Source organism: Balaenoptera borealis (genome assembly GCF_965194805.1).
Source record: "Balaenoptera borealis genome assembly, chromosome: 1".
NCBI classification, from domain to species: Eukaryota; Metazoa; Chordata; class Mammalia; order Artiodactyla; family Balaenopteridae; genus Balaenoptera; species Balaenoptera borealis.
The window spans coordinates 182,188,565-182,198,495 of record NC_138860.1 but is presented as its reverse complement, the minus strand read 5'-3'; the positions used below and the strand labels follow the sequence as shown (position 1 = coordinate 182,198,495).

General features: G+C 62.0%; 2 protein-coding genes across 5 annotated transcripts; both read left to right on the top strand.

Annotated features, from left to right (window-relative positions):
* On the top strand, window positions 1–4,302 carry SLC25A34 (solute carrier family 25 member 34). 3 transcript variants are annotated; one of them, XM_082382308.1, is made up of 5 exons: window positions 20–635; window positions 1,264–1,329; window positions 1,430–1,582; window positions 1,984–2,118; window positions 2,758–4,302. In XM_082382308.1, the coding sequence occupies exons 1-5, from the start codon at window positions 216–218 to the stop codon at window positions 2,938–2,940; spliced, it is 957 nt and encodes a 318-aa protein (XP_082238434.1). In that variant the 5' UTR covers window positions 20–215; the 3' UTR covers window positions 2,941–4,302. The 3 variants fall into 3 exon arrangements, with proteins under 3 accessions (XP_082238435.1, XP_082238436.1, XP_082238434.1); XM_082382309.1 differs by lacking the exon at window positions 1,984–2,118 and having other exon boundaries at window positions 1–635; XM_082382310.1 differs by lacking the exon at window positions 1,430–1,582 and having other exon boundaries at window positions 13–635.
* Window positions 4,303–4,404: 102 nt separating this feature from the next.
* Window positions 4,405–8,877, top strand: TMEM82 (transmembrane protein 82). Of its 2 annotated transcripts, XM_082381670.1 has the most exons (6): window positions 4,405–5,101; window positions 5,244–5,316; window positions 5,517–5,691; window positions 6,312–6,729; window positions 7,952–8,139; window positions 8,469–8,877. In XM_082381670.1, exons 1-6 carry the CDS (start codon window positions 5,014–5,016, stop codon window positions 8,556–8,558), a joined length of 1,032 nt encoding a protein of 343 aa, XP_082237796.1. In that variant the 5' UTR covers window positions 4,405–5,013; the 3' UTR covers window positions 8,559–8,877. The 2 variants fall into 2 exon arrangements, with proteins under 2 accessions (XP_082237796.1, XP_082237795.1); XM_082381669.1 differs by having other exon boundaries at window positions 4,405–5,316.
* The last annotated feature ends 1,054 nt before the right edge of the window (window positions 8,878–9,931 follow it).

Sequence of the window (9,931 nt, the reverse complement as noted above, 5' to 3'; positions counted from 1 at the left end):
GATTGGTCCAGAGCCGGTGGGGGCGTGTCCCAGGCTCCCAGGAAGGAGCAGAGCAGGTGGACTCCTGAGATAGAGCAGGGCCGCCTGGCAGGAGCCGGCTTCTCTGACCCGGACTTCTGCCCTCCAGACATGGCCCCAGGCTCCCTCGATCCCCAGCCCTGTGGTCCTGTGGGGGTGAAGACAGCCTAAGCACCGCCACCCCAGGGCCCGTGCCCATGCCCCTGACACGGGCACAGCCGGCCCCTGGCCCGGAGGCCATGGAGACGGTGGCTCCAGCCGTGGACCTGGTGCTGGGCGCCTCGGCCTGTTGCCTGGCCTGTGTCTTCACCAACCCCTTGGAGGTGGTGAAGACGCGGCTGCAGCTGCAGGGGGAGCTGCAGGCCCGGGGCACCTATCCTCGGCACTACCGGGGCTTTGTGGCCTCTGTCGTCGCTGTGGCCCGTGCGGATGGGCTGTGCGGCCTGCAGAAGGGGCTGGCTGCCGGCCTCCTGTACCAGGGCCTCATGAACGGCGTCCGCTTCTACTGTTACAGCCTGGCATGCCAGGCCGGGCTCGCCCAGCAGCCGGGTGGCACCGTGGTCGCGGGCGCGGTGGCAGGGGCACTGGGAGCCTTCGTGGGGAGCCCTGCTTACCTGGTGAGTGCCTTGTCTCCACCTGCTCCCACCCTGTGACCCAGCTCCCATGGGGGCTCTGCAGCCTCCTGGGCTGGCCTCCGTGGAGCAGATGGGGTGGGGCTGCTCCCCGGGACGTCCCTGCCCAGGTCTGGAATCTGCCCCTTGGTCCAGGGCACCAGGGCCTCGCCCTGAACCTTGCTCCCCTGGGGCCCCCGCCCCACTGGTCCTGAGCCGGGGGAGGGGGCAGAGGGTGGCAGGAGGTGTGCTGGCTCAGACCCACGTGGTCACTTGTCTTCCTGCGTGCCCTGTGCAAGTTAAGCATAAAGCTTCCAACGAGAGAGGGCCCCACATCCTAGCCTGGATGCTACAGTCATCATCTCTCTTGGTCCCCAGAGCAGTCTTCCCAGGGTGAGCAGGCAGGCCGAGAGAAGGTTAAGTAACTTGTCCCAGGTCACACCCAGATGCAGACCCAAGCCGACGCCAGAGCCTCACCCCCAACCCTATTCCACACCCCCCCACAAAGCTGCAGGTGTGGGCTCAGGGAGGTGTGGGTGTCAGGGCCCGGGGAGGGGTGCCCTCAACACGCACAGCTTGTCCAGGCTCTTCTAAGGTTCCGTCCCCAGGCCCTGTGTCACCTCTGCTCTCACAGGTCAAAACGCAGCTGCAGGCCCAGACGGTGGCCGCGATGGCTGTGGGACACCAGCACCCTCACCAGGTGGGGACCGTCACTCCCCGGAGCTTCCCTGGCTGGGTGGGCTGGATGGGCCCCTGGGCGGGCAGGGGCCGCCCGGTGACCCTGTGCCCTCTCCCTGCAGAACGTCCTGGATGCCTTGGGGACCATCTGGCGGCAGCGGGGCCTGGCGGGGCTGTGGCAGGGTGTGGGTGGGGCCGTGCCCCGGGTCATGGTCGGCTCGGCTGCTCAGCTGGCCACCTTCGCCTCCGCCAAGGCCTGGGTGCAGGAGCAACAGGTGAGGAGCTCCCACCCACACCCAGGAGCACAAGGGCCTCCGGCCTCCTTTCTCCCTCTCTGTCCGGGCCCTTATCGCGCCTCCACATCTCCAGCTGGACCCCACGCAGGGAAGCCCAGGGGCTGGTGACAGGCCCCTTAAGAAAGCCGAGGGCCCTGACTCTGCCCTCAGGGCCGTGATTCTGGCCCTCGGGTCCAGCAAGAGTGGAGAGTCAGCAGTGAACCCTCCAGCTGCAAAGGAGCTCAGGGCAGTGGGCGGTGGGGGTGGGGGAGTGGCCGGAGGGGCCTCATCTGGCCCCCTTTCCCTAGCTCTTGCAGCCCCCGGGCGCTGAGAGGATGGGGTGGGCACCACGTGGTGGGGTGGAGGGCACTACAGGGCTCAGCAGCCATACGTCCCCACAGTGGCTCCCAGAGGACAGCTGGCTGGTGGCCCTGGCCGGGGGCATGATTAGCAGCGTAGCTGTGGTCACAGTCATGACCCCCTTCGACGTGGTCAGCACGCGGCTGTACAATCAGCCTGTGGACGGAGCGGGCAGGGTGAGCAGGGGACAGAGTCGGGGAGGGCGTGGGAGCTGGACAGCATCCCCCAACACACACACACACATACACACAGAGCCAGAGACACGGAGAAGTGTGACATACACGCACACACATTAATTCAGCTTGTTTGCTGAACACCTATGTCCCAAGCATGTACTAAGCATTTTCACACCTGGATTCTATTCTGTCCTCACAACAACTTTCATTCTCCTGATGAGGAGACTGAGGCTCAGAGAGATCAAGTGACTTGCCTGAGGTCACACAGCCGGTAGGTGGAGGAGCCTGAACTGGAATTGAGTCCTGACCCCGCAGCCTCACAGACGCACAGGGGCCATCACGTACACTGGTGCAAGGTGTGCCCAACACAAAGGTGCCCTCCACGGGCTGAGTTAGCGGTGAAATCCACCTGCATGCCACTAACCAAGCTGAGCCCCTGGCCTGGGGCTGTGGCTGCCTGGAGGAAGAGGCCCCTTTTTAACTTTCACAGCCCGAAGGGTTACTGTTATATGATTTGCCGAGCTTGGGGGAGTGCCCTTTCTGATGTGCCACAGAAGCCCTTACACACAGACACACCCCGTTGTGCCAGCCAGGGCCCCACGACGCCTGTAGTGATGTCTGCCCTGTGTCTGTCCCCAGGGCCGGCTGTATGGCGGCCTCGCCGACTGCCTGGTGAAGATCTGGCGTCAGGAGGGCCCCCTGGCGCTCTACAAGGGTCTGGGCCCCACCTACCTGCGCCTGGGTCCCCACACCATCCTCAGCATGCTCTTCTGGGATGAGCTCCGGAAACTGGCCGGGCGGGCCCAGCACCAGGGCAGCTAGGCGGCGTCCTTCAGCCTGACACAGCCGGGCCCTTGGCAGGAAGCGACGGCCCGCTCCAGCTGGGAATGGCCGTCCCGGAGCCCGCCCAGGCCCAGGCCCTGCCACAGGTTCGGGGAGGGTGTAGACAGCTGTGGTCAACCCAGCCCCGCCGTGGCCCACCCAGGGCCAACGGATCCGCCTTGAATCACCACCCACTCTGTTCTCCAGAAAGCTTCTCTTCCCTCTCTGCCCTGGGTAACCTTATCTCATTGTTCTAATAACCGCTCCAGGGCGTGAACATCACTGTGAGCTGGGCCGCTTACGTGCACCAGCTCTCTTAGTCCTCACACAGTACGAGATAGTAAAATGCTGTTACTGATTCGGAAGCGGAGGCTCAGAAAGGTGAAGTGCTTTGACCAAAGCCACACAGCTTTGAAGGGGCAGAGAACCCAGCTTTGCCCAGCCCAGACCTGTGCCCTTGGCAAGAGCCAGGACCATGGGTGCTGGGGTGCCCCTGAGGGATCACTGTACATGTGGGGACGCCCTGGGGAGCATCGTGAGGCCGTAATGTCATCGTCTGTGTTAGACTGGCAGGGCCGACGTCATAGAGGACCTCAGACTAGGCGGCTTAAACAACACAACGTTATTTTTTCGTAATTCTGGAGGCCATATGTCTGATCAAGGTGTCGGCAGGGTTGGTTTCCTCTGAGGCCTCTCTTCTTGGCTTGTAGGTGGCCGTCTTCTCCGTGTCCCCACATGGTCTTCCCTCTGTGTGTCTGTGTCCTAGTCCCTTCTTATAAGGACACCAGTCATATTGGATTAGGATCCACCCTTAATGACCTCATGTTAACTTACTCATCATTACTTCCTTGGAGAATTGCTTTCTTTAGGACCCTGCCTCCAAAGAATTGCATTCTGAGGTTAGAACTTCAATATATGAATCTGGGGAGGGGAAGGGGACACAATTCAGCGCATCAACTGAGGGCTTTTACTGAGGGTCTCCTAGGTGTCCAGCACTGTGGACATTTGCACAGATTCTCACGACAGTCCTGAAAGGTAGCGCTTGATGGTGCCCATTGTTCAGGTGAGCAGACTCAGGTCCCGGGAAAGGAAGTGACTTGCCCAAGGTAGTAGAGCTGGGCGTCCTCATCCCAGGCTCTTTCCCCACGCTGCAGCTGCCCTCCCACCATGGGCGTGTTCCTAAGCCCTGCACCGACCTTTGTTCTAGGGAAGTGGATGCTGAGTCCCTGAAGGGGCAGGACTGGCCGAGAGGTCAAGCAGCCTGAACTACCTTCCCTGCCACACCCCATGTCTGCAAAGAGCTGCTCCCCAGGGGCAGCCCTACTGCACACTCCAAACCAATAAAGTTTTCTATTTTGTCTACTTCAACGACTCCCTTCTGCTGGCAGCCTCAGTCTCCCGACCCCTGAACCCACACCCGTGGCGCTCTCTCCTCGGTCTGAGAAAGGAGGATCCAAAAGAACGGGGGCGAGCCAGCCCCGCCCCTCAGGCCAAGTGAGGCCTGCCACCTAGTGGACACGGGGAGGATCGTCAAGGCGGGCTGCCCTACGGCGCAGGAGGGGAGGGCCCAGAGCTGGATCCCAGCACCGGGCTGTGGCGGGAGAGACGCCCCCCTCCAGACCTTGGGCTGAGAGGGAAGAGCCTGACCTCAGGCTGTGGGGAGATCGAAGCCCCCCTTCCAGACCTTGGGCTGAGGGGGGGACCGAGACCGGAGGCTGGGGGAGGGCAGAAGAGGCGAGGCCTGGGGCTTCAGGAAGGGATGGGTGGCAAGGCCCAGGGGTGGGTTGGTCTCTGTCCTGAGAAAAGCAGGACAGAACCAGCCCACCCAGAGATGCCCCCCACCACATGCTGCCCAAATGGGGAGTCCCTGGGCAGCGGTGTTAACCCAGCAGCCCAAAGGTTTAAGGCCCTGGCTCTCCTCCCCTCCCCTCCCCTCCCCTCCCTTCCCCTCGCCTGGGCTTTTGACCCCTCCCAGCCCCTCCCCTTGCCTCCACCACCTTTGCCCGGTGGTGGTGACGTTGCGGTCTCGCTGGCGCAGACCAGGCCGGAGGCTGGGGCTGGATCCTGGCAGCCATGCTCTCCCTGCTGTCCCTCCCCTCCTGGCTCCCCAGCCTCCCCTCCCTTGAGTGGGGCTCCAGCCTCCTCGACGCCCTCCTGCAAGGTGAGCGCCTCCCCCATCCCCCTCAGCCCCGCCCCCTCCGGGACACCAGCCCAGCGCAAGAAGTACGCCACCCACGTGCGTCTCCCACCGCCCCCTCCTCTAACCCTACCAAGCTACCTACCCTCCCTACTAACCCCGTCAGGCCTCGTCGGGGCCTGCGGAGTCTCCGTCCTGAACAACCTCCTGAAGGTCTACTTCTTCGTGGGCTGTACCAAGTGAGTGCCCGCCTCCCCGGCCCCCTCCCAGCCCCCTGGAGCCCACACTGCATGCGACTCCGGCCTCCTCCGAGGGGAGGACTGGGAGGAAGAGACCACCCGTCCCTAACCCCCAGGGTGTGGCTGGGGGCACCGGGACCCCCTCCAGGGACGAGGCTGGTGGTTCTGCCCCTCTGCCCGCACCCCCTCTGCCTCCACAGTGACCCGGAGCGGCGGCTTGAAAAGGAGCGGCTGCGGGCCCAGTGGGCCTCGCTGGAGACCGTGCACCTGGCAGGGCTGGCCCTGATCCTGACCATCGTGGGGGTCCGGGTGGCCGCCCTCGTGGTGCTCGAGTTCTCCCTCCGGGCTGTCTCCATGCTGCTTTCCCTGGACAAGGTAAGACCACAGGCAGGTGGTGGGTGAGGACGGCCCGGCCCTGGGCCCTAGTTTTCACCCCCAAGTACAGGAAACTGGGCCCAGTTGTCACCGCCAAAGCCGAGTCTCCACTCAGAGTGGACATCACCCCAGTCCAAGAAGATAACACAGCAGCTCCCAGATGTCGAAAGCTTCCCATGAGCCAGGCCCTGTGCTAGATGCTTTGAGTGCATCATCTCATCCTCAGAACCACAGGGGGTAAAAGTCTGCTGTGATCCCGATCTCACACATGGGAAACTAAGGCCCAGAGCTGTTACGTGGCTTATCCGTGGCCAACAACCAGCAAGAAGTAGAGTCGGGCTTTGAACCCAGGTCTCGAAGGCTTTGAGCCACCACCCTTCAGCAGGCAGATAGGTCCCAAGTAATCATCATGATTGAAATTAAGCTGAAAGAAATGATCCCAGTAGGGCTTGACCTGAAGGCAATATTCCCTCTTTGGGAACAGCCCCTGAGGTTCCTTCGGGCCCCGGCCTCCCACAGAGTGGACCATCTGTACCTTGACACCCTCTGGGTCCCCGCGCGGTGAGGAGTGGCCTGAGCCCTCACAATCGTGGCCCCTCTCTGCCACCTCCCCCGCCCAGGGCGCCCGGGGCACCGAGAGGCTGCAGCTGTACCTACTGTGCCAGTACTCACTGGGCTGTGGGCTGACCTGCAGCCTGAGCTTCCTGCAGGAGGGCGCCCCGCAGCGCACGCTGAACCTGCTGCTGGGCCTGGGGCTGGCCGCGCTGCTCAGCTCGGGCACCCGGCGCCTCCGCCGCCACGTCTGCCAGCTCTACGAGCTGCACAGCAGCCAGCGCTACTGTGGGGTTTGCCTGGGCCTGCTGGCCGGCGCTCGCGGCCTCCCCTGGCTGCTGGGCCGCGCCCTGGCCGTGACCTTTGCAGTGGGCAACCTGGCAGCCGTGGCCCTCCTCAACCGGGACTTCCTGACCACCTCGGAGGCTGTGCGTTTCTGGATGCCGCTCACCATCTGCTACACCCTGCTGCTCATCTACATGCAGGGTGAGGGTCGCGGGCGGCAGTTCATTCACTCGGCACTCACATCCCACCATCTGACCCAGGCCCAGCGCTGTGCTAGGCCCTGGGGAGGCCGACGGCACTCAGACCCTGCCCCTGCCACCCCAGAGCACCCAGCCTGCTAGCAGGGGCCACGCAGTGGGGCAGCTCAGATAAGGGTGCAGCGTGCAGGGGGAGCCTGGAGACACAGTACTTGAATTGGGCCTTGAAGGATAAGCAGGAGCCCCTGGGAGAGATGAGGGAGCAAAGGAGATCCTGGCAGAGGGAACCATAAATGCCAAAGCCCAGAAGTGAGACAAGGCGTGAAAAAGGTTGGAGTGTTGTCACGGAGGCGAGTGGTTCAGATGAGGCTGGCTGGGTTCACAGGGGCCTGATGGAGAGCTGTCATCATCCAGGCAAGGCAGTCTGATGAGAAGCCATTGCAGGGTTTTAAGCAGGGGAAAGTGGCCTGATCAGATCTGGGCTCTAGGAGGAGCCACCTGGCTGCAGGGTAGTGATGGGGTGGAAGAGTCAGGACAAGGAAGGGCAGTCAGGCGGGCAGAGCAGCAGGTGCAAAGGCCCTGAGGTGCGAATGAACCTAGCATGCTTGGTGAAAACTTGGATCGCTGGGGCTAGAGAGCAAGGGGGACCAAGTCAGAGATGCGATGAGGTCGGAGAGGGGACTCCGGTCTCATGGGGCAGGACCTCACAAGGTGAGGAGTTTGGAGTTTACTCCAAATGCAGTGGGAAATCCTGGGAGGATTATAAGCAGAGGAATGATTTCATCTCGTTAGTGTGTTGAGAAGGCTACCGGCTGCTGAGTACACACTGAGTTGTAGGGTCAAGATCAGAAGACGGGAGCCCAATGAGAAGCCTGCTGTGAGAGATGAAGGGGGCTGGGACCCAGATCTACTTGGCAGAAAGAGCTCATAGGGCTTACTGATGGATCGCACGAGGGAGTGCAGGAAAGAGGAGTCAGGACAACTCCTGTCCTGACTGCAGGGGGAGGCTGTGGGTGGGCAGTGAGGCCTGGGAGGAAGAAGCGCCCCTGTAGTTGCTCGGAGTGGGGGTGGGTGAGGAGGAAGGGAGCGGGGCTGCCTGGGGAGGGGAAGGCACGCGCTGAGGAAAGCGGGAGGGGGAGCTGGGGGATCCAGGCAACCGACTCAGCTGGACCTCAGGGCAGGCAGACAGGCAGATGGTGACGGTGACGGGGACCGTGTCTCTGTAGAGGAGCAGCAGCGGCATCCCGGCCTGCAGAGCCAGGTCCAGACGGTGCTGGTACGCATGTGCGGCCTCTTGCTGCTGCTGCTGACCGTGGGCCGCTGGCTGGACCTCCTGGGCATCCTCATCTCCCTGCTGGGCGAGTTCTGGTGTCTGCTGGGCACCCGCACCCTGTTTGATCTTTGCCAGATACAGGTGGGCACCCCCTCCCTGAACGTGCCCCAGACACTGAAGCCCCGCTCCACACAGCCCTGGGAGCCTCGACAAGTTTTCAGAAGAGCCGGGGTGACCTTTCTTGGGGTGGGGGTCGGAGGCAGCTGGAATCCCCTCTCCCACCTGGGGTTAACTTTTGACCCCTCGGTAGCCAGGGTCACTAGGAACAGGGCGGGCGCCCCCCACCCTATCCAGTGCCCCAGAGGCCCCTGAACGGGAGGAAGGCCCTGAAAATCGGAAGGCTGAGGCCCCCCTGCGGGATGGGGGAATTGAGTGGCGCCCTCCATCCTTTCTTCCCTGCCTGCCCTCAGGATTTTCCACCCCAGAGGCCTTCCGCGTCAGCTCCAAGCCAGCCCCAGCTCTCGGCACCTGCCCAGCCGCAGGGGACGGCCCCCTCCTGACTTACCTCAGCAGGGACTTGGAGTCTCTCAGAGCCGCCCGGGCTCACCTGGAGGCAGAATGGCAGGGCTGCCCCCCACCTGGAGCACTGGGGACACCCCGGGAGGGAGGGGAGGATTTGGGGCTGGGCCCCTCAGAGGGTGGGGACACATGGAGGCTGCTGGGTTAACCCTCTTTTTCTCAGGGTGGGCAATGGATACAGCCCCTCAGCCCTGCCTTCCCGGAGCGTTGGGGGGTGGGGAGAGATTGTATCCTCAGAATGGCTTCCCGCTTTACCAACCTCCCTTGCCCTTTCCACAAACAATAAAGGTGATCCTCTCAGATCTGTCTCAGAATCATGAACACACAGAGAGGTGAAGGGGCTTTTCTAAAGCCACAAAGCTCTCCGACTGAGGCAGGCTCCTGGGATATGGGCCAGCTGGGTCCCTGGGGTTCAGGAATTTAATATTGAGGTGGCTGAGGAGGTGATGGGGATGCAGTGGCGTGGATGGGCACATGGTCTAGGACTCACCTGCTTCTTGGGTGGATGATGCCCGAATCCTGTCCCATCCAAGGCTAAGAAACAACTGGAGGGAGTACGATGCTTAGGCCTCTGTCGGTGCCCTTGGTCCCCAGCCTCTGACCCTGACACGAGGATCCTTCCCGTCTCAGCCCTGTTCAGCCTTGTATCCCCTGCAGGGCCCAGCTCATGAAGGCCACAGAGTATATGGAAAAAGGTTGGGTACCAGCTCCTCTGCTTACCTGCTGTGTGGCCTTGGGTAGGCCAATGCCCCTCTCTGAGCCTGTCAGAAGAACAACTACCATGTGTTGGGCACTGCGCTGAGCATTTTTATTATCTCATTTCATTTTAACATCAGCCCCAAGAGGCAGGTACTCTTATCCCTTTTTAGATTCAGAAACCGAGGTTCAGAGAGACTAAGTAACTTGCTCAAGGACACACAGCTAGTTGGTGGCAAGGCAGGATTTGAATCAGGCAGCCTGACCCGCAGAGTTCAAGTGCTGTGCGTGTTCCCTGCTACCCACTTCTTGTTGAAGAATTGGGGCCAGGGAAACTAACAGAGGTGGGCATAAAAAATACGGCAGGTCCATTCCTGGTAGGTTCTGGAATGTTGTTCCCACCACCTTTTGTCCAGGTTAGCCTGAGGCTCTACCCACACCCATGTTCTCCTGGCCCAGGCACCCAGCCCACAAGGCAGTTTGTGTCCATGGGGATTGAGGGCCCCAACTCAGGGGCCCTTTCCCAGGAGGGACCCCACAGAGCAAAGGAGACTCCCAGCCAGGGGGCTTCCAAAGGGGTTGTGAGGGTCAGGTTGTCTGGGAGAGGCAGGGGAGGCACCAGAGAGGAGGTGGGACCTGGAGAAGGTTCTTCGAGGAT

What these genes read in the sequence shown, in the direction of transcription:
- SLC25A34 (XM_082382308.1), top strand. Translation starts at nt 216, where the DNA reads ATGCCCCTGACACGGGCACAGCCGGCCCCTGGCCCGGAGGCCATGGAG. An exon ending in TGGGGAGCCCTGCTTACCTG is followed by an intron (nt 636 to 1,263) that starts GTGAGTGCCTTG and finishes CTGCTCTCACAG; the next exon opens with GTCAAAACGCAGCTGCAGGC. An exon ending in GACACCAGCACCCTCACCAG is followed by an intron (nt 1,330 to 1,429) that starts GTGGGGACCGTC and finishes CTCTCCCTGCAG; the next exon opens with AACGTCCTGGATGCCTTGGG.
- TMEM82 (XM_082381669.1), top strand. Translation starts at nt 4,700, where the DNA reads ATGGGTGGCAAGGCCCAGGGGTGGGTTGGTCTCTGTCCTGAGAAAAGC. An exon ending in TTCTTCGTGGGCTGTACCAA is followed by an intron (nt 5,317 to 5,516) that starts GTGAGTGCCCGC and finishes CTGCCTCCACAG; the next exon opens with TGACCCGGAGCGGCGGCTTG. An exon ending in TTGATCTTTGCCAGATACAG is followed by an intron (nt 8,140 to 8,468) that starts GTGGGCACCCCC and finishes GCCTGCCCTCAG; the next exon opens with GATTTTCCACCCCAGAGGCC.